The 22,990-nt window shown below is 52.2% G+C and overlaps 2 protein-coding genes across 4 annotated transcripts in view; one reads left to right on the forward strand and one right to left on the reverse strand.

Moving 5' to 3' along the window:
- tsen15 (TSEN15 tRNA splicing endonuclease subunit) overlaps window positions 1-5,255 on the forward strand; it is a 13,758-nt gene extending 8,503 nt beyond the window's left edge. For both annotated transcript variants that reach the window (XM_066691989.1, XM_066691990.1), the window contains 3 exons: window positions 4,270-4,351; window positions 4,433-4,568; window positions 4,670-5,255. In XM_066691989.1, coding sequence (XP_066548086.1) covers window positions 4,270-4,351; window positions 4,433-4,568; window positions 4,670-4,856 — 405 coding nt within the window. In that variant the 3' untranslated portion in view covers window positions 4,857-5,255. The remainder of the gene's footprint in view (window positions 1-4,269; window positions 4,352-4,432; window positions 4,569-4,669) is intronic.
- A 342-nt stretch (window positions 5,256-5,597) lies between these two features.
- On the reverse strand, window positions 5,598-22,248 carry LOC136714473 (uncharacterized protein C1orf21 homolog). 2 transcript variants are annotated; one of them, XM_066691992.1, is made up of 7 exons: window positions 22,034-22,150; window positions 18,331-18,516; window positions 12,515-12,652; window positions 9,890-9,978; window positions 7,772-7,839; window positions 7,508-7,568; window positions 5,598-7,250 (listed from the first exon to the last, which is right to left on the reverse strand). In XM_066691992.1, exons 3-7 carry the CDS (start codon window positions 12,603-12,605, stop codon window positions 7,209-7,211), a joined length of 351 nt encoding a protein of 116 aa, XP_066548089.1. In that variant the 5' UTR covers window positions 12,606-12,652; window positions 18,331-18,516; window positions 22,034-22,150; the 3' UTR covers window positions 5,598-7,208. The 2 variants fall into 2 exon arrangements, with proteins under 2 accessions (XP_066548089.1, XP_066548088.1); XM_066691991.1 differs by lacking the exon at window positions 18,331-18,516 and having other exon boundaries at window positions 22,034-22,248.
- Between the last annotated feature and the right edge of the window lie 742 nt (window positions 22,249-22,990).

Here is a 22,990-nt window from a genome sequence, read left to right on the forward strand (position 1 = left end):
GTCCGTGTTGTGTGTGTGTGTGTGTGTGTCTCAGTGACTGTTGTGTGTGTGTGTGTGTGTGTGTGTGTGTGTCTCGGTGCAGTGACTGTGTGTGTGTGTGTGTGTGTGTGTGTTTCTCAGAGCAGTGACAGTGTCCGTGTTGTGTGTGTGTGTGTGTCTCAGTGACTGTTGTGTGTGTGTGTGTGTGTGTGTGTGTGTGTGTGTGCGCGTCTCAGTGACTGTGTGTGTGTGTGTGTGTGTGTGTGTGTGTGTGTGTGTGTGTGTCTCGGTGCAGTGACTGTGTGTGTGTGTGTGTGTGTGTGTGTGTTTCTCAGAGCAGTGACAGTGTCCGTGTTGTGTGTGTGTGTGTGTGTGTCTCAGTGACTGTTGTGTGTGTGTGTGTGTGTGTGTGTGTGTGTGTGTGTGTGTGTGTCTCAGTGACTGTGTTGTGTGTGTGTGTGTGTGTGTGTCTCAGTGACTGTGTTGTGTGTGTGTGTGTGTGTGTGTGTGTCTCAGTGACTGTGTGTGTGTGTGTGTCTCAGTGACTGTGTTGTGTGTGTCTCAGTGCAGTGACAGTGTCTGTGTTGTGTGTGTGTGTGCGTCTCAGTGACTGTGTGTGTGTGTGTGTCTCAGTGACTGTGTTGTGTGTGTCTCAGTGCAGTGACAGTGTCTGTGTTGTGTGTGTGTGTGTGCGTCTCAGTGACTGTGTGTGTGTGTGTGTGTCTCAGTGCAGTGACAGTGTCTGTGTTGTGTGTGTGTGTGCGTCTCAGTGACTGTGTGTGTGTGTGTGTGTGTGTTTCTCAGAGCAGTGACAGTGTCCGTGTTGTGTGTGTGTGTCTCAGTGCAGTGACAGTGTCTGTGTTGTGTGTGTGTGTGTGTGTGTGTGTGCGTCTCAGTGACTGTGTGTGTGTGTGTGTGTGTGTGTGTGTGTGTGTGTGTGTGTGTGTGTCTCAGTGACTGTGTGTGTGTGTGTGTGTGTGTGTGTCTCAGTGACTGTGTGTGTGTGTGTCTCAGTGACTGTGTGTGTGTGTGTCTCAGTGACTGTGTGTGTGTGTGTGTGTGTGTGTGTGTGTCTCAGTGACTGTGTGTGTGTGTGTGTGTGTGTGTGTCTCAGTGACTGTGTGTGTGTGTGTGTCTCAGTGACTGTGTGTGTGTGTGTGTGTGTGTGTGTGTGTGTCTCAGTGACTGTGTGTGTGCGTCTCGGTGCAGTGACTGTGTGTGTGTGTGCGTCTCGGTGCAGTGACTGTGTGTGTGTGTGTGTGTCTCAGTGACTGTGTGTGTGTGTGTGTGTGTGTGTGTGTGTCTCAGTGACTGTGTGTGTGTGTGTGTGTGTGTCTCGGTGCAGTGACTGTGTGTGTGTGTGTGTGTGTGTGTGTGTGTGTCTCAGTGACTGTGTGTGTGTGTGTGTGTGTGTCTCGGTGCAGTGACTGTGTGTGTGTGTGTGTGTGTGTGTCTCAGTGACTGTGTTGTGTGTGTGTGTGTGTGTGTGTGTGTGTGTGTGTCTCGGTGCAGTGACTGTGTTGTGTGTGTGTGTGTGTGTGTGTGTGTGTGTGTGTGTGTCTCGGTGCAGTGACTGTGTTGTGTGTGTGTGTGTGTGTGTGTGTGTGTGTCTCGGTGCAGTGACAGTGTGTGTGTGTGTGTCTCGGTGCAGTGACTGTGTGTGTGTGTGTGTGTGTGTGTGTGTGTCTCGGTGCAGTGACAGTGTCTGTGTTGTGTGTGTGTGTGTGTTTCTCAGAGCAGTGACAGTGTCCGTGTTGTGTGTGTGTGTGTGTGTCTCAGTGACTGTGTTGTGTGTGTGTGTGTGTGTGTGTCTCAGTGACTGTGTTGTGTGTGTGTGTGTGTGTGTGTGTGTGTGTGTGTGTGTGTCTCAGTGACTGTGTTGTGTGTGTGTGTCTCAGTGACTGTGTTGTGTGTGTCTCAGTGCAGTGACAGTGTCTGTGTTGTGTGTGTGTGTGTGTGCGTCTCAGTGACTGTGTGTGTGTGTGTGTGTGTGTGTGTGTGTGTCTCGGTGCAGTGACAGTGTCTGTGTTGTGTGTGTGTGTGCGTCTCAGTGACTGTGTGTGTGTGTGTGTGTCTCGGTGCAGTGACAGTGTGTGTGTGTGTGTGTCTCGGTGCAGTGACAGTGTCTGTGTTGTGTGTGTGTGTGCGTCTCAGTGACTGTGTGTGTGTGTGTGTGTGTCTCGGTGCAGTGACAGTGTGTGTGTGTGTGTGTGTTTCTCAGAGCAGTGACAGTGTCCGTGTTGTGTGTGTGTGTGTGTGTGTGTGTGTGTGTGTGTGTGTGTGTGTCTCAGTGCAGTGACAGTGTCTGTGTTGTGTGTGTGTGTGTGTTTCTCAGAGCAGTGACAGTGTCCGTGTTGTGTGTGTGTGTGTGTGTGTGTGTCTCAGTGACTGTTGTGTGTGTGTGTGTGTGTGTGTGTGTGTGTGTGTGTGTGTGTCTCAGTGACTGTATGTGTGTGTGTGTGTGTGTGTGTGTCTCAGTGACTGTGTGTGTGTGTGTGTCTCAGTGACTGTGTTGTGTGTGTCTCAGTGCAGTGACAGTGTCTGTGTTGTGTGTGTGTGTGCGTCTCAGTGACTGTGTGTGTGTGTGTGTGTTTCTCAGAGCAGTGACAGTGTCCGTGTTGTGTGTGTGTGTCTCAGTGCAGTGACAGTGTCTGTGTTGTGTGTGTGTGTGTGTTTCTCAGAGCAGTGACAGTGTCCGTGTTGTGTGTGTGTGTGTGTGTGTCTCAGTGACTGGTGTGTGTGTGTGTGTGTGTGTGTGTCTCAGTGACTGTATGTGTGTGTGTGTGTGTGTGTGTGTCTCAGTGACTGTGTGTGTGTGTGTGTCTCAGTGACTGTGTTGTGTGTGTCTCAGTGCAGTGACAGTGTCTGTGTTGTGTGTGTGTGTGCGTCTCAGTGACTGTGTGTGTGTGTGTGTGTTTCTCAGAGCAGTGACAGTGTCCGTGTTGTGTGTGTGTGTCTCAGTGCAGTGACAGTGTCTGTGTTGTGTGTGTGTGTGTGCGTCTCAGTGACTGTGTGTGTGTGTGTGTGTGTGTGTTTCTCAGAGCAGTGACAGTGTCCGTGTTGTGTGTGTGTGTGTGTGTGTGTGTGTGTGTGTGTCTCAGTGCAGTGACAGTGTCTGTGTTGTGTGTGTGTGTGCGTCTCAGTGACTGTGTGTGTGTGTGTGTGTGTGTGTGTGTGTGTGTGTGTGTCTCAGTGCAGTGACAGTGTCTGTGTTGTGTGTGTGTGTGTGCGTCTCAGTGACTGTGTGTGTGTGTGTGTGTGTGTGTTTCTCAGAGCAGTGACAGTGTCCGTGTTGTGTGTGTGTGTGTGTGTGTGTGTGTGTGTGTGTCTCAGTGCAGTGACAGTGTCTGTTGTGTGTGTGTGTGTGTGTCTCAGTTCAGTGATAATGTGTGTGTGTGTGTGTCTCAGTGCAGTGACAGTGTCTGTGTGTGTGTGTGTGTCTCAGTGCAGTGACAGTGTCTGTGTGTGTGTGTGTCTCAGTGACAGTGTGTGTGTGTCTCGGTGCAGTGACAGTGTGTGTGTGTCTCGGTGCAAAGACTGTGTGTGTGTGACTGTGTGTGTGTCTCGGTGCAGTGACAGTGTCTGTGTTGTGTGTGTCTCAGTGACTGTGTGTGTGTGTGTGTGTCTCGGTGCAGTGACAGTGTCTTTTGTGTGTGTGTGTGTGTGTGTGTCTCAGTGCAGTGACTGTGTGTGTGTGTGTGTGTGTGTCTCAGTGCAGTGACAGTGTCTGTGTTGTGTGTGTGTGTGTGTGTGTGTGTGTGTCTCAGTGCAGTGACAGTGTCTGTTGTGTGTGTGTGTGTGTGTGTGTGTGTGTGTGTCTCAGTGCAGTGACAGTGTCTGTGTTGTGTGTGTGTGTGTGTGTGTGTGTGTGTGTCTCAGTTCAGTGATAATGTGTGTGTCTGTGTGTGTGTGTGTGTCTCAGTGCAGTGAGTGTCTGTGTGTGTGTGTCTCGGTGCAGTGACTGTGTGTGTGTGTCTCGGTGCAGTGACAGTGTGTGTGTGTCTCGGTGCAAAGACTGTGTGTGTGTCTCAGTGCAGTGAGTGTCTGTGTGTGTGTGTGTCTCAGTGACTGTGTGTGTGTGTGTCTCGGTGCAGTGACTGTGTGTGTGTGTCTCGGTGCAGTGACAGTGTGTGTGTGTCTCGGTGCAAAGACTGTGTGTGTGTCTCGGTGCAGTGACAGTGTCTGTGTTGTGTGTGTCTCAGTGACTGTGTGTGTGTGTGTGTGTGTGTGTGTGTGTGTGTGTGTGTCTCAGAGCAGTGACAGTGTCCGTGTTGTGCGTCTGTGTCTCAGTACCAGGAGATGCTGTCTCTGGACGTGGGGGATGAGGCCCAGCTGCACGCTGCCTTCCTCGCCTACCTGGACCTCACTGACGGTAGGGAGAGGGGAGAGTCCACGCGTGTCTCTGAATCCACAGTGCGGTGCTGTGTGTGTGTAACCCCATCTCTCTGTGCAGTGCGGCAGTGGCAGCAGGTGTCCAGCAGGGGGAGCTCTGAGCTGCAGCTGGTGCTACTGGAGGGCCGTGAGGGGGAAGGTCAGCCCACACAGATCATTGTACCACTTCCGGGTCACAGGTCAATCAGCCACAAATGGTAAGGCTGAGGGTGGGCAGGAAGACAGGGTGCGGAGAGAGAGAGAGAGAGCGCGAGCTGTATCTGATTGGTGTATCCCTCCCTCTCTCCATCTCTCTCAGGATGCGCTCACTGCTGGCCCCCCCACACCCCGGTGCGCCGCCCCCCCCCGCAGTTCTGCTGTGTGCCGTGGCCTCCGACTCCAGCCTGGTCTACCACCGCCTGACCCCCGGCCTGGTGACCCCCGAGCCCCCCGACGTCATCATGGACCGGGGGCACCGGCAGCACCGCAAGAGACGCCTGCACTGAGGTTACGGGGTCAGCGCCGACTGGGTAACCTGGGGTCACGGGGTCAAGACCGGCCAGTTCAGCGAGTCAACACAGACTGGGTTACTGGTGCAGGTCAGCCGAGGTCATGGGCTCAACTGAGGCCACTGGAGGTCAACGTTGAGTCGGAGTGGACAGGGTCCAGGGTGGGGACAGTCCTGGAGACTGAATTGTGATGCAACTCCAGTGTTATGTTATTTTTTTTTAAATAATTTTATCCACGGAGGGGTGAGGGGAGCAGCCGGACCCCACAGTGGACTGTCCAAGCCGGGGGTCTCTGTCCTGACCGAGCGGCTGCCCCCCCCCCTTACGACCAGCGCTGACTGTGGCAGTGAATACCGACATGCTTGAATACACAGAATAAAGTCCCAGTTTAAAGCACTCTCTCATCAGTACTAATGAATGGGGTGTAGTTCCCTCTGTCCTCACCAGGGGGCACCAGAGCACATCCCAACTCTTCGTCACCGTCACGTGCTGCTCTTCCTGCCCCGAGCGTGGGGGCCGTGAGCCGCTTCCTGTCCCACGCTGCCGGGGAGCGAGGAGGGGGTCAACCCTTCCCTGCGCAGACGCGGTCCACAGGGCACTGCGGTCACTCTGCCCCCGAGGGACTGATCTGGACACAGATCACTCCATCACAGGGAGACGCACACAGTGAGGAGGAGACGGACAGTGAGACAGTCAGGGCATCAGTGTGTCAGACAGTGTGACAGTGAGACAGTCAGCTCCTGTGTATTTTTTTTTATTTTTTATTTTAATAGAAAAAAAATGTTTAAAAGAAATAACAGGAAGAATCCAGTAACCATGACAACAGAAGTGAGATCTGGAGGTGTCTCCCAACTGCCCCCCCCTACACACAGACACCCCCCACTCAGTGCGTCTCCTGTCTGTCTGTTCTCAGCTCCTGAAGCAGAGCCTTAATATCCAATCATTTTACAGCAGACGATTAAGCTATTAATCCAATTAAGCAATTCATGTTTAATTAAATGTCCAATTAAGCCAATTAGAGGTGGAACAAAAGACCTGCAGACACACAGGGGGTGGGGGGCTCCAGGAGCAGGGCTGAGACACACTGGTGTAATGACACTATGGCTATGGCTGGGGGCAGTGCGGTAATACTGGAACTACACTGCGGTATGAAGTGGGAATAACACACACAAAGACAGACAGACACACAGACAGACAGACAGTAGTCCACTGTTGACAATAAGGGTTGTGTGTGTGTGTTTGTGTCATCTGTAGAGTAGGGGCTCAAGCTGAGACACACCAGGGCACAGGAGCCACGACCTTTTGACCTTTAACCTTCAACCTCTGACGGGCCGTTTCTACAACAGAAGCAAATGGGAAACAACCGAAAAGAAAAACAAACAAAATTATATATATATATATATATATATATATATACATACATATATATATATACACACACACACATATATATATATATATATATACATACATACACACACATATATATATATCAAATAAAAAATATATATATTAAAAGACGAATCCAGGTACTCCGAAGGCAAAAGTCCAGAGATTGAAAAGCTGTCCCCTCAGGGTCACTCGGGGTCGAATCAGAGTCAGTAGTGTTCATCAGGGGCCTGTCCATGGAGAGGACGAGTGCAGTCCGGGTCCCCCTCCCTCTCCTCTCTCTCCCACTCCTTTCCCTCCGTCTGTCTGTAATTGCACCTCCCCCCCTCCTCTCGGGAGGCAAAGAACGCGGAAGCAGCAGAGCAAACGAGTGCAGGCTTGTCCTCCGCTCTCCCTCTGCGCTCGCTCTCTCGTTCGCTCATTCTGTGCATCTCCGCTTCCCTGGCAGACGTCACCCGGATGGAGCGATGGAGGCGGGTGCGAACGGAGGGCTCGGGGTGGCCTGCCTCCTCCCCAGTGTCTGTTCTCCTCCCGTCCTCAGTGAGCGAGGGAGGATTGGAGGGATCCAGTGTGGGCATCTCGGCTGGCTGTTCCTCCCTCTCGGTGCTGCTGCTTAAAGGGAGAGAGGGGGAGGGAGAGAGAGAGAGAGAGCTGGGGTTGGCACAGGGACAGTCTGGTAGAAGACTCTCTCGCTCTCTCTCTCTCTCTGCAGGCCCATTTCCTCCCCCTCCTCCTGCCTTCCATCTCTCTCTCCGTCTCTCCAGCAGAGCAGGGCAGGGTGGTCAGCAGTGCAGTCTGTCTCTCTGTCCGTCCATCCGTCTCTCTCTCTCTGTGTCTGTGTGTGTGTCTCCCGCACTTCTCTTGACTCGGTTTCTGCGATGGATGGGGGGGCAGGATGGCAGAGGAGGAGGGAGCTGGGGGAGGGGGAGGGAGCTGGGGTGTGGGTCGGGGGCCACTGTGCTATGTCACATCCTCCTCTTCCTCGGAGCAGTAGTCTCGACCCTGGAGAGAGAGAGGGAAGAGAGTGCCATGTTGTGAACTGAGCTCTGGCTCTGAACACACTCTCTGTGAAATCGGGAGGGTCCCACTGCTGATCAACACACTGTCTGACACACACAGCTACACAACACCCTGTGTAGAGAAGAGGCCCCGTGTGCTCCCCATGGCATTAAATCTCCCAGCTCTCCTGCTGCCACTCCTCCCTCCCACCCACCCACCTACTCCTCTCCCTCTCTCTCACTCCTCCCTCCTTCGCTAACCTTCTCAATCTTCTCGTCCAGCATCCTGAAGAACTCCTGCTGGCTCTCTGACGTGTGGATACTGGAGAAAGAAAGAGGGAGAGACCAATTACAGCATGAGAGTTCACCATTACACACTCACTCACACACACAGACACGCACACGTGCACACATGAACAGTCTCTGAGATTAACATGGCGGCACATGCACACACAGCACGCACACACACACACACACTTTGCACACAGCCTCCACAGTACACACAGTGCAGTGTTTGGGGCTCACTTGGTGCGTGAGGTGTTGGCTCCGGTCATGTCCTTGTGCTGCTTCCCCCTGAGCGCCGCGCTCTTCTCCTGCAACACAACACAACTGTCACAGCAACACCGCACCGTCACAACACAGCACCGTGAAAACTCAACACTGTCACAGCAACAGAACACTGTCACTCACAACACAACAAGCGAGTGTGTTCGAATGAGTGTGTGAGAGAGGGACAGTGTGTGTGTGTGTGAGAGAAGGAGAGGGACAGTGTGTGTGTGTGTGTGAGAGAGGGAGAGGGACAGTGTGTGTGTGTGTGTGTGTGTGTGAGGGACAGTGTGTGTGTGTGTGTGTGAGAGAGAGAGAGGGACAGTGTGTGTGTGTGAGAGGGAGAGGGACAGTGTGTGTGTGTGTGTGTGTGAGAGAGAGGGACAGTGTGTGTGTGTGTGTGTGAGAGAGAGAGAGAGAGGGACAGTGTGTGTGTGTGTGTGAGAGAGAGAGGGACAGTGTGTGTGAGAGAGAGAGGGACAGTGTGTGTGTGAGAGAGAGAGAGAGGGACAGTGTGTGTGTGTGTGTGTGAGAGAGAGAGAGAGAGGGACAGTGTGTGTGTGTGTGTGAGAGAGAGAGGGACAGTGTGTGTGTGTGAGAGAGGGATAGGGAGAGGGACAGTGTGTGTGTGTGAGTGTGTGAGAGAGGGAGAGGGACAGTGTGTGTGTGTGAGAGAGAGAGAGAGGGACAGTGTGTGTGTGTGTGTGAGAGAGAGAGAGAGGGACAGTGTGTGTGTGTGAGAGAGGGAGAGGGACAGTGTGTGTGTGTGTGAGAGAGAGGGACAGTGTGTGCGTGTGAGAAAGGGACAGTGGGTGCGTGTCTGTGTGAGAGAGGGAGAGGGACAGTGTGTGTGTGTGAGAGAGAGAGAGAGGGACAGTGTGTGTGTGTGTGTGAGAGAGAGAGGGACAGTGTGTGTGAGAGAGAGAGAGAGGGACAGTGTGTGTGTGTGAGAGAGGGAGAGGGACAGTGTGTGTGTGTGTGTGTGTGTGTGTGTGAGAGAGAGGGACAGTGTGTGCGTGTGAGAGAGGGACAGTGGGTGCGTGTGTGTGTGTGTGTGAGAGAGGGACAGTGTGTGCATGTGTGTGTGCGCGTGTGAGAGAGAGGGACAGTGTGTGTGCGCGTGTGAGAGAGAGGGACAGTGTGTGTGTGTGTGAGAGGGACAGTGTGTGCGTGTGAGAGGGACAGTGGGTGCGTGTGTGTGTGAGAGAGGGAGAGGGACAGTGTGTGTGTGTGTGCGTGTGAGAGAGGGACAGTGTGTGTGTGTGTGCGTGTGTGTGTGTGTGTGTGTGTGTGTGTGTGTGTGAGAGAGACGGACAGTGTGTGCGTGTGAGAGAGGGACAGTGGGTGCGTGTGTGTGTGTGAGAGAGAGACTGTGTGTGTGTGTGTGTGAGAGAGGGACAGTGTGTGCATGTGTGTGCGCGTGTGAGAGAGAGGGACAGTGTGTGTGCATGTGTGTGTGCGCGTGTGAGAGAGAGGGACTGTGTGTGCGTGTGTGTGTGTGTGAGAGGGACAGTGTGTGCGTGTGAGAGGGACAGTGGGTGCGTGTGTGTGTGTGTGTGAGAGAGAGAGGGAGAGGGACAGTGTGTGTGTGCGTGTGAGAGAGTGACAGTGTGTGTGTGTGTGTGTGTGTGTGTGTGTGTGTGTGTGTGTGTGTGTGTGTGTGTGTGAGAGAGAGAGAGAGAGAGGGACAGTGTTTGTGTATGTGCATGCATGCGTGCTTGAAAAGAGTAGTGGGTCAGGTCAGTGGGGGGTTGAGGGCCAGTCAGTCTGGCAGTATTGATCTTCATTAATTACACTGTAAATTAGTGATCAGCTGACGAGCTCCCCTGCTGACAGTGCAGAGGAGTATTATGGGATGTGCAGGACAAGAGCAGCGTGTCGGTACCTGCTGTAACACACCTGCGCACCCCCCACCCACTCACACACATTCCTGCACACTGCGCCTGGGGTTACCGCACAGTGTGTGTGTGTATCAGTGTTGTTCAATAACTGTCAGTGTGAGCGAGTTTGTCTGTGTCTGTCTGTCAGTGTGTCTGTGTGTCAGTATGTGAGTGAGTGAGTGAGCGAGTGTGTGTGCGTCGGCGTGTTCTTACTGACCAGGTTCTCTTGGTTGCGTGCATTCACTCGGTCCTCCTCTCCTCGCCGCATGTACTTCACCTCCTCCACTCCCTTCATCTTGTACTCGTCTGCAGGGGGAGAGAGGGAGAGGTGAATAAGAAAGGCACGGCCACACTCCCCTCTCACAAATCCACAGACACCGTGACCCACAGATGAACCCTTCCATACAGAGTCACACGCACAGACGCACACGCACTGAAATAGAAAATGTCTCCCACAGTATTTAACAACTGTGTGGTTATGTTCCTCCTGTGGCTCCGTGGATAAAGACTTCCGACACATAAAGACATTAATAATGGTGATGAATAATTAATACTGATAGTCATAGGAAGCGCAGGGCTGGGAGGACGGTCATGTGACGCTGCCTTCGAGTGGAAGGGGCTGTGGACCGGGGTCAGATGACCGTGCTGTAAACAGGCAGGGTGTGGGGGGGGCGGGGTGCAGGGTCCTGTTTATTGAAGGAGTGCAGGAGTCTCCCCCACCCCACCCCACCCCGCCCACACACACACTAACCTTCCCTATCAGCCCCTCTATCTGCCCTCGCCCTGATTGTTTACACTGGAGCGGCCCCAGACTGCCCTTCCCTGCACACACACTGTCCCTCACGCACACACATACACACACAGACACACACACAGACACAGACAATCACACTGCTGCCCTCTATACAACCACACAATCACACACACACACACATCCTATACACACAAGGAAACACACTCCTCCTACCCTTATCCCTCCGCTCTGTCTCTCAGTTCAATGCAAGCTTTATTGGCATGGCATTTGTATATTGCCAAAGCATGTGATATAATTGATACATATAAACAGGAAATTTATTTATAGAAAATAAAGTAAGACAAAAAACAAAAACAACTCTCTCTCTCTGTCCCTCTCTCTCTCTCTCTCTCTGTCTCTCTCCGGAGCAGATGCCCTGACAGTCTGCTGATGGGAGCTGGCTCTGTGTTTAGATGCAGTAATTACAGCTCTCCCAGGGAGGGAGGGATAGAGGGAGAACAGCGAGAGGGGGCTGGACAGTAGTGGGGACAGAGAAGTGTGTCAATGAGAGAGAGGGGGTAAGAGGCGAGGGAGGAGTGCTTATTGAATGTTTCTATGGGAATCACCCCTCCCATCCCTCTTCCTCCGTTTGTCAGTGAGGTCAGAGAGCTTCCTGTCTCAGTGAGAGTGTGAGGGTGTGAGAGCGCTGCTGTGTCACAGTGTGTCAGAGGCGGTGTGTGTCAGTATGTCTCGGTGTGTGCGGTCTTGGCAGTGTGTGTCGGTGTGCACAATTTTGTCAGTATGTGTCAGTGTGTTGCCATCATTGCTGCTCTGCCCATACAGCCATGAAGACCATCAAACCCCAGTGACAAAGAGATTGGGAGGGAAAACGAGGGTGTGAAGGAGGGAGGGAGAGAGAGAGAGAGCGAGAGAAAGCAACCGAAACAGGAGGCTGACAGTGAAAGGAAAGAGGCTAATCCCTTGAATTGAGGTCAACTGGCTGCTCTCTCTCCACGGTCACTGTGCTGCTCTGTCTCCCACCTGCGTCTCTCTCCCTGCACCCTCTCTCTCACCTCCCTCCCTCACTCCGTCTCTCTCCCTCCTGCACACATCAACGGCACAATACGTTTTGGAAACACCCATCTGCAACCAGAGGAAACGCAACACCACCACCCCATGCCGTGTCTCTGGCGTGTTTGTCCTGCTGCTCCTGACTGCACAGGTCCCAGACCTGGATATAATCCCTAATCCTCAAAGCTTATCCCTAATCCTGCTCACTCTCACAGGATCTCCCCGATCACTTTAATTGAGCCTGTAATTCAGGCCCTCTCCCTCTCTCTCCCTCTCTTTGCTCTTTTCAGACTCCGCACAGTAATACTAGACAGCCACCTGCATTACACACCATGTACTATACTGTACTTGTACTGTAACTGTACTGCGCTACACTGTAACAATACTAAGAGTACTACACTATACTATAACTGTACCACACTATACTGTAACTGTACTGCAACAATACTGTAACAGTACCACGCTATACTGTAACAATACTAATATGACTTGTACTGAACTGTATTTTTGAACTCCGTATTGTGCTTATATTTTGTAAGTCGCCTTGGATAAGGGCACCTGCCAATAAATAAATTATAATAGTACTGCACTATACTGTAACTGTACTGCACAATACTGTAACTACTGTGTATCACACAATACTAACTGTACTGTAACAATACTGTACTATACTGTAACTGCACTATACTATAACTGTACTGTAACTAACCGCACTATACTGTAACTGTACTACCCAAAACTACTGTGTATCACACAATACTAACTGTACTGTAACTGTACTGCACTATACTGTAACTACTGTGCATCACAATATTAACTGTACTGTAACAATACTGCACTAGTGTAACTGTACTGCACTATACTGTAACTTTACTGTACTATACTGTATCACAATACCATACTATACTGTAACTGTACTGTAGTACCGCACTATACTCTAACTGTACTGTACCTGACTGCCCTGATCAGTCAGTGTGTAACTCTGTCAGTACTGCAGTGCCCCAGTATGGTACCCCAGTGCCCCCAGCAAGCACTCACCAGTGAAGAGGTCCCCATTGCTGTAGGCCTTGCCCCGGCCCTCCTCCTCGCTGGGCACGGCCGACACCTGCTTGGCAGAGGTGCAGCCCATTGCCTCACCAACACCCCCCCAGCCTGGGCATCGCACTGCACTCACACCTGGGGGAGAGAGAGGGAGTTAAGATACACCTGCACACAGAGTGAGGGGGGTTAACACACACCTGCACACTGACGCACTGAGAGTGAGGGGGTTAACACACACCTGCACACTGACACACTGTGAGTGAGGGGGTTAACACACACCTGCACACCGAGAGAGAGGGTTAACACACACCTGCACACTGACACACTGCGAGTGAGGGGGTTAACACACACCTGCACACTGACGCACTGAGAGTGAGGGGGTTAACACACACCTGCACACTGACGCACTGAGAGTGAGGGGGTTAACACACACCTGCACACTGACACACTGTGAGTGAGGGGGGTTAACACACACCTGCACACTGACACACTGCGAGTGAGGGGGTTAACACACACCTGCACACTGACACACTGAAAGAGGGACAGACAGCACACAAATGTCTGTGAAAGATGTTAATGTTAAATGTATGATTTCTGTATTTATTGTCCCATTGCTCTGTTCATGAGCGCTGGAGCGGTCTGTCAGGCCACCCAATCAGGACATAATGCGGTTATAAATTGAGAGAGTCAGAGATGGAGCCAACTCTACAGACAGACAGACGCACTCCCTCCGTCCCTCTCTCTCTCTCTTTCTTTCTTTCATGCACACCTGGCTCTTTGTCCAGCACCCGCCGCTCTGTATCCAAGGCGCCCTTTCAGCTTCAAACAGCGCTGGCTGGGGGGGTGTGGGGGGAGGCTTTGATCCAACAAAATGTTTTTCTCTCTCAGACACAACCCCCCCCCCGACCCCCACTACCCTCTCCCTGACAGCGCTGGCTCCACTGTGGGCCTTTTACTATACTATACTACAGTATACTACAGTGTGGGCCCTGGGTCCTCGATATCATCACTGCTGCTCTGTTAGTCCTGCTGTTCCTATCAGTCTTCACACTCATTTATGGATCTATTTATTTTCACTGTATTCATGTTATCACTGCCACCGTGTGTGTGTGTATCTATAGCTATCTTTGATGTGCATGTATGTATGTATGTGTGTATTTATACATCTTTGAGGCCTTTTAATTATTTTTATTATAACTATTAACCACATATTGGTGTATTTCACTGTCCTCGTTCTTCAGTGGTGTGTTCTGTGTAAAACCGGCTGCTTTGGCAACACTGGCCCTGTTTGTCATGTCAATAAAACAGACTTGCACTTTTGAGCAAGTGTGTCTGTGAGCGCTGACGAAGACCGAGTCCCTTGTTCTGCGCGCTGTGAATATCTGGAGGCGTTTATAAAGCATCTCAATCTGCGTGTTTCAGCATCTGTCTGCTTTGGCCCCAGTCAGCCGTGGCAAACTCCGCAGTCCCACAGGAGTCGGGATTTCAGCTTCCGAGAGAAACCAGCAGAGGGGATGAGAGAGAGAGAGAGAGAGCGAGAGAGGGAGAGTAGGTGACAGACTGGCAAAGACTAAATAAAGAGCAAAACAGAGAAACGAGAGATTGACACCAAGAAGAAATATATATGAGAGAGAGAGTGTGTGTAATAGACTGACAGGGACACTGGAGATGTGAGGGGGACAAATGGCACTTTTCAAACTGGGGGCTGCAGTGTATGCTTTGGCACATTTAGGCAGACTGAACATTGGACAAAATGGAGGGCATCCCCTTGCAGAGGGCATCCCACCCCCGGCCGTGCGGAGAGTCGGGCAGGGCTGCATGCGTCGCTCGGTTGGCTCGAGGCATCAAGGTGACGCTGCTCTTGAGCGAGTGCTGAGAGAGACGGATCACGTTCTCATGGGGAATACGAGTGTCAAGGCATTTCGCTACAGTTTCTAAAAGTATACACACACACACACACATAAATACAGAGGTCACACTTTATAATAAGGTGGTTGAATTCAGTCTCAGTGCGTCAGTCTCTCTCTCTCTCTCTCTCATGTGTTTGTGTCCCTCCGTGTCTCTCTCTGTCCCAGTGCATGCCCGGACCCAGAGACAGTACTCTGGTGTATTCACTGAAAGGCAATTACCCATCAGCTGCATGTAATTACAGTACAAGGGAAGAGTGATTCAAATTGAATTTAATAAGTATAGGTTTTCTATCTGTAATCTGTATCTGTAATATCTGTAAAATCTGTAATATCTGTAAAATACCGAAGTGTATATTCACCATATTATTGATTGCACCCTGCTGCCCTGGACCTGTCCGTCAGTGCTCTGGCCACAGCGAGGACACAGGCCCGTGCCAATAAAGCTTGATTTGAATTTGAGTGACAGGGAGAGGAGAGAGGGAACAGAGGCCAGAAGGCAAGAGGGGGAGGGCGCTCCATCACTCTATAATATAGGGAGACCGGGTACGTCTTTCTGTCACACACTCTCTCACACACAGACACACATTCACACAAACACTCACACACAGACAGACACACACACAGAGACAGACACACACACACACACTCACTCACAGAGACAGAGACACACTCTCACACACAGACACACACACACAGAGACAGACACACACACACAGAGACAGACACACACACACAGACAGACACACTCTCACACACAGAGACACATTCACACAAACACACAGAGACAGACAGACACACACTCACAGAGACACACACACACTCAGAGACAGAGACACACTCTCACACACACAGACAGACCGACACACAGAGACACATTCACACAAACACACATTCACAGACACTCTCACACACATACAGACACTCACTCACAGAGACACATTCACACAAACACTCACACAGAGACAGACACACACACTCACAGACAGACGCACACTCACTCACTCAGAGACACATTCACACACGCAGAGACACACTCACTCACACACATACAAACAGACTCACTCACACAGAGACACATTCACACACACACACATACAGACAGACTCACTCACACAGAGACATTCACACACACACACACACATGCACGCAGACACATACACACTCACAGACAGACAGACAGACGCACACTCACTCACTTGCACAGAGACACATTCACACACACACACACACAGACAGAGACACACTCTCACACACACAGAGACACAGAGACAGAGACACACTCTCACACACACACAGAGACACATTCACACACACACACACACACACACACGCACGCAGACACACACGCACGCACACTTCCAGTCATGAGACTTACACACCCCCCCCACCCTCCACTCAGACCCTCCCTCCCAGCAGCTGCAATCACCATAGCAACCAGCCCTCCTCAGTGAGTGATGTCATTTGCACATTGCATCACCTCCAAATTAGGTCGTATTTCATCTCGTCCGGAAAACAACCAAAAAACACTGCGTAGCAGAGAGTGATGCAGGGAGATAGAGACGGAGGGAAGGAGAGAAGGAAAGAGGGAGAGAGGGAAGGAGAGAAGGAGAAGCAGAGCAGGAGATGGACAGAGGGAGAGAGAGAGGCTGAGATGGGGACACGGAGACGGGGAGGGATAGAGGGAAGGGAACGTTTAGGAAAAGGGATGGAGGCAGAGAGAGAGGGAGGGAGAATCTCTCTATAAATAGTGCACCCCCCATCAGACAGTAGCCCAACCTGCTGCCAGCCTTCAGAAGCACAAGCCAGACAGAAACACACACTCACAAAGTCACTGTGCACTCTGCTACACACTCACAATTACACAGAGCACAGTGGGCACTTCCAACCAACACACACACTACACACTCTATAACCCCACACACCTTCACTGAACAGCCTGTTGCACACATACACACTACACAATGTGTAACAGCCCACAGACACAGCACAGTGGACACACTGTACACTCAGATTCAGAGGTAGAGGGAAAAGAGAGAGAGCCAAAGGAGAGAGGGGGAGGACTGAGCTAGAGGGGGAACTACGGAACAGACGGTGGAGAGGATGAGAGCCGAGAGGAGAGAGATTACTGGGTAGCACACATGTAATTAGAGAGATATAAATACAGGCTGAAAGAGCAGGTACAACACAGGCCGAACGGGCTGCCACGGGCTGTCTGTCTGCAAAGCTGATCATTTAGCTGTCTGTCCACCAGCAGAGGACACGGGCCACACATGTGACGCTCCATCTGTCTGCTGCATGAAAGTCACAGAAAATGCCACCCCAACCCAACCCCTCCACTGCCAGGCGGCTCTGACAGTGCGTCTCAATTCTCTACCCCGACCAAGTTGTGCGGGGGTCCTGAACGATCTCCCCTCTGCGATGACAGGGACCTCCTGCCCGGGGTCCAGAGAGCTGCCCACGGTACAGAGGGTGGCTCAGGGAGCTGCCAGGGTCAAGAGAGCTGCCCAGGTGTCACTGTGTACGATGTCTCCTAAAACTCACAGATTCTAGAGGCTGTAAACACATGGTGGTCACACAGTGTTGGTCTTGCTGGTTATACTGGTCAGCCCACTGTGTTCAGAGAAGGGAACTCTGGCCCTCGAGAAGCTAAAGGGATATTTTGACACACTGACTGACTGACTGACACAGAGACACACTGACTGACTGATTGGTACACTGAAGCAGTGACACAGAGACACACTGACTGGCACAGCGACACACTGACTGACTGGTACACTGAAGCATTGACACAGTGACACACTGACTGACTGGTACACTGAAGCATTGACAAAGTGACACACTGACTGGCACAGCGACACACTGACTGACTGGTACACTGAAGCATTGACACAGTGACACACTGACTGACTGGTACACTGAAGCATTGACAAAGTGACACACTGACTGGCACAGCAACACACTGACTGACTGATACACTGAAGCATTGACACACTGACTGACTGACTGGTACACTGAAGCATTGACACAGAGACACACTGATTGATTGACTGGTACACTGAAGCACTGACACACAGACACACTGACTGGCACAGCGACACACTGACTGACTAGTACACTGAAGCATTGACACAGTGACACACTGACTGACTGGTACACTGAAGCATTGACACAGTGACACACTGACTGGCACAGCAACACACTGACTGACTGGTACACTGAAGCTTTGACACAGACACACTGATTGATTGACTGGTACACTGAAGCACTGACACACAGACACACTGACTGATACACTGAAGCATTGACACAGTGATACACTGACTGATACACTGAAGCATTGACACAGTGACACACTGACTGATACACTGAAGCATTGACACAGTGACACACTGACTGATACACTGAAGCATTGACACAGTGACACACTGACTGATACACTGAAGCATTGACACAGTGACACACTGACTGATACACTGAAGCATTGACACAGTGACACACTGACTGATACACTGAAGCATTGACACAGTGACACACTGACTGATACACTGAAGCATTGACAGTGACACACTGACTGATACACTGAAGCATTGACACAGTGACACACTGACTGATACACTGAAGCATTGACACAGTGACACACTGACTGATACACTGAAGCATTGACACAGTGACACACTGACTGATACACTGAAGCATTGACACAGTGACACACTGACTGATACACTGAAGCATTGACACAGTGACACACTGACTGAACAGAGCTCCCTTTCCTCTCCTCCTCCTCCTCTCTTCCTCCCCTCCCCCTCTGCTCTCCTCTCATCCCTGGCCAGCACAGGGCTGTGACTCAGTGCGCTCAGTGAGTCAGCAGTGTGTCGAGACCTCAGGGCTGGCCTGGCGTCTGACCTGCGCTGTGGTCCACGGACAGCAGGGCGGCGGGACTGGGGTACAGGGGGGTTACCAGGAGGTTCCGCGTTCCAGACCCAGTTCTGTCCCCGGACCCACTGAACTGAACTGAATCTCCTCTGACATCACAGTCCAGCCCGTGACTCTGCAGCAGTCCAGTCCAATCCAGTCCAGTCCAGTCCAGCCCTGGAGAGAGAGGCTCCAGTTTGCAGGTAAACGTGAGAAACTGGTTCCCTGTATAAATGACTAATTTCGAGAAGCTGACACTTAATACTCTTATATGTAGGTAAATGTCTCTTAGATCTAATCGTTCATGTTTAGGATGTTTATCCCACACTGACTGCTGCTCACTTGTCACACCAATAAAGCTATTTTTGAATTTGAATTTGAATGTGTGAGAAAAGAGGGAGGGAGAGAGAGAGAGAGAGAGAGAGAGAGCTGTGCTGGACAGACAATACTACATTGCGTGTCTCTGGCAGCACCATTCGTTCCCAGCGCCACAATAGCGGGACCGACGCGCCGACGCTTACACAACACACAGAAACAGACCGCTACACACACACACACACAACACACAGAAACAGACCGCTACACACACACACACACACACACACACAACACACAGAAACAGACCGCTACACACACACACACACACACAACACACAGAAACAGACCGCTACACACACACACACACAACACACAGAAACAGACCGCTACACACACACACACACACAACACACAGAAACAGACCGCTACACACACACACACACAACACACAGAAACAGACCGCTACACACACACACACACAACACACAGAAACAGACCGCTACACACACACAACACACAGAAACAGACCGCTACACACACACACACACACACACACACACACACAGAAACAGACCGCTACACACACACACACACACAACACACAGACACCAGCCGGGCCACATAGCACCGCTATATATAAGCAATAATAATAATAATAATAATAATAAAAAGAAGACGATTATTATCATTATTATTATCAGCTGTTAACAGTACGGCAGGAGCGCATAGGCTTTGTATGTAAACACACAGTTGGGACTGCAAGCCCCCCCACACACACACACAGACAATGGTGCTCCTCACCCCCCCACCCGTGCCAGGGGGCCTCGGTGCCAGCTGCCCTGGAGAGCCGCTCTGTGCCGGGCGCCGGGCGGGCCTGGCGGTGGGGGAGGGCCGGGTCTCAGTCCGGGACCCCTCTCCGGAGCGACACTGCTGTGCAATAAATGTAGCGAACAACTGAGGACCGACTGAGACGGAACCACAGTCACGCGTGATTACGGATACAATGTTATGAACGTCCCGCATCCATGCAGACAAACATGCAATACACACATGTGATGTACATGCCTACATAGCAAAAACATACATGGCACGTCTCAGTCTAAATCCAAGCGGACAGCCGGCAGCTTCTCCTCCGACACACAAACAAAGCAAAACACAGAAAGCTGCGTGTAACCTGCGGGACAGAGACCGCACTGTGCTTCCGTGCCGACGGGTAATTGCGGGTTTACGGTCTGGTCCGCGCTGCACAGACGGACAGGGCAGCGATGCGCCGTGACAGGCGGCCCCGGCCTGCGGAGCTGCACACCCGGGTACCGAGCCTCGACTGAAGCGCACAGCTGTGTGCAGTCGCGCCGGACAGAGAGGGCTTTGTTCAGAGGGGAGAAGTGCTGGCACAGAGAGAGGGAGTGTGTCTGTGTGTATACAGTGTGTGCTGGCGTGTAACAGCGATGGAAGAATGTGTGTGTGTGTCCAGTGTGTGTGTGTGTGTGTGTCCAGTGTGTCTAGTGTGTGTGTGTGTGTGTCCAGTGTGTCTAGTGTGTGTGTGTGTGTCCAGTGTGTCTAGTGTGTGTGTGTGTATCCAGTGTGTCTAGTGTGTGTGTGTGTATCCAGTGTGTCTAGTGTGTGTGTGTGTATCCAGTGTGTCTAGTGTGTGTGTGTGTGTGTGTGCCCAGTGTGTCTAGTGTGTGTCCAGTGTGTCGTGTCCAGTGTGTCTAGTGTGTGTGTGTCCAGTGTGTGTGTGTGTGTGTGTGTGTGTGTGTGTGTCCAGTGTGTCTAGTGTGTGTGTGTCCAGTGTGTCGTGTCCAGTGTGTCTAGTGTGTGTGTCTAGTGTGTGTCCAGTGTGTCATGTCCAGTGTGTGTGTGTGTGTGTGTGTGTCTAGTGTGTGTGTGTGTGTGTGTCCAGTGTTTGTAGTGCACAGTGTACAGTCTGCGTGTTGTACAGTGTCAAGACTCAGTTTACAGTAATGATACAGTTCTGCCCATTACAGTAAAGTCCAGTCCACTGAAGTTCTGACAATTAAACTACCACAGCACACTGCATCACAACAGTACCGTCCACTGCATCACAACAGTCCAGTACCGTGCACTGCATCACAGTCCAGTGCATTACAACATTGTACAGCATTATACTGTATAGTCTGTATAGAAACAGTACAACACAGTCCAGCAGAGTCCCATAGAACACAGCCCAGTCCAGCAGAACACACCACAGTCCAGCAGAACACAGTCCAGCAGAACACAGTCCAGCAGAACACAGTCCAGCAGAACACAACACAGTCCAGTCCAGTAGAACACAGTACTGTCCAGCAGAACACACCACAGTCCAGTCCAGCAGAACACAGTACTGTCCAGCAGAACACACCACAGTCCAGCAGAACACAGTCCAGCAAAACACAGTCCAGCAGAACACAACACAGTCCAGTCCAGCAGAACACAACACAGTCCAGTCCAGCAGAACACAGTCCAGCAGAACACAGTCCAGCAGAACACAACACAGTCCAGCAGAACACAACACAGTCCAGTCCAGCAGAACACAGTCCAGCAGCACACAACACAGTCCAGCAGAACACAGTCCAGCAGAACACAACACAGTCCAGTCCAGCAGAACACAGTCCAGCAGAACACAGTCCAGCAGCACACAACACAGTCCAGTAGAACACAGTCCAGCAGAACACAACACAGTCCAGTCCAGCAGAACACAGTCCAGCAGAACACAACACAGTCCAGCAGAACACAACACAGTCCAGCAGAACACAACACAGTCCAGTCCAGCAGCACACAACACAGTCCAGTCCAGTAGAGCACAGCACAGTCCAGCAGAACACAGTCCAGCAGAACACAGTCCATCAGAACACAACACAGCACAGTCCAGCAGCACACAACACAGTCCAGTCCAGTAGAACACAGCACAGTCCAGCAGAACACAGTCCGGTCCACAACCGAAGACAGCGGCGGACACGGCCAGGCAGGAGGCGGCGGGGGTGTCCGGTGAGAGACGGACGAACACGGGGCTCCACACGCACACGGAACTGCTTCCGACATTTCACAACACCGCGCCGACATCAGCGCAGCTGTGCGGGTCCGAGAGTGCGGGGCAGCGACGCGCCGAGCCGAGCCGAGCCGAGCCAGAGCCAGAGCCGAGCCCACCGACACACCAGTGCGTGAAGCTGGCTGGCTGTGACACGGATGTGCTGCTCATGGCGGTGAAGACCCGCACACGCCGCGCTGACAGCACAGCCCGCAGCCCGGCGATCACGCACGCACAGCGGGCAGGAAGGCAACAAAAGGAAACGCAACAAAAGACAAACATCAACACTGCCTGATGCCCGGGCTCAGCGCGGCCACTGCCGGGCCGTGCGGCGGCGGGCTGCCTCACCTCCGGCTGTCGGTGGCGCCGCGGCTCGGTTCCGCTGGGTCCGCTGGGTCGCTCTGTGCCGTCCCGCAGGCGCAGAGACGGGCGGGATGCGGGGCTGTGGACGCGGCGGAGAGACTGCGGCTCACTCCCGAATCACGGCGGACAGGCCGGAGCAATCGAGCCCCTGCGTGCGTGTGTCTCCCTCCCTCTCCCCGGGCCTGGACAACAGCCAGGCCAGAGCAGTCGAGCACAGCAGCTCCCCAGGAGGAGAGTGAAGAGCTTGGGAGGGAGGGGGAGAGGGAGGAGAGAGAGAGAGACAGAGACAGAGACAGACAGACAGACGGAGCTCCACTGTCAAGCCGGCTGTAAATGGTTTTGGGGAAAACGTGCCCAGCCTTTGACATTGCCAGCGGAGGTCTTTCGAGTTGAACAGGGAGGGAGGGAGGGAGCAAATAAGTACTTATATATATTTATATATATATAGGATGTATTTCTTTATTTTTATTTCTTCATTATACTGTAATTATTAATAATTGTTATGCACCTTTATCCTTTGTGAGACAGAGCCCCACACACACCCTGCTCAGTCCAACACACAGGTCTGCAGCTGCTCAGGGTGGAGGCTGCCGGCCGGGGCTGGGGCTGAGCACAGGGCCCAGGAGGGACCTGGTTTTGGGGTGGGGGGTGGGTCGTCCTACCTCCTCCTGGGAACTCCAGGCACACTCTACCCCCCTCTGGCCACTCAGCAGCACTGCGGCTCCGTCTCCAGCCCAGGGTCTCTCTGTCCTCAGGGTGAGAGCAGTGGGCGTCGGGGGAAAGAGTGGTCCAGAGCGGCCCAGAATGGGAGGCACCTCGGCCGACTGACCCGCCTCCCGACCCGCTGGACCCTGAGTCCGGACCTGGGCGGGGTTCTAGAGTGAAAGGGGGTGCACTCTCTGGGTCTCTCACTCCTCTCCCTGTCACTTCCACATTGCCCTG

Source organism: Amia ocellicauda, chromosome 19 (assembly GCF_036373705.1).
Source record: "Amia ocellicauda isolate fAmiCal2 chromosome 19, fAmiCal2.hap1, whole genome shotgun sequence".
NCBI classification, from domain to species: Eukaryota; Metazoa; Chordata; class Actinopteri; order Amiiformes; family Amiidae; genus Amia; species Amia ocellicauda.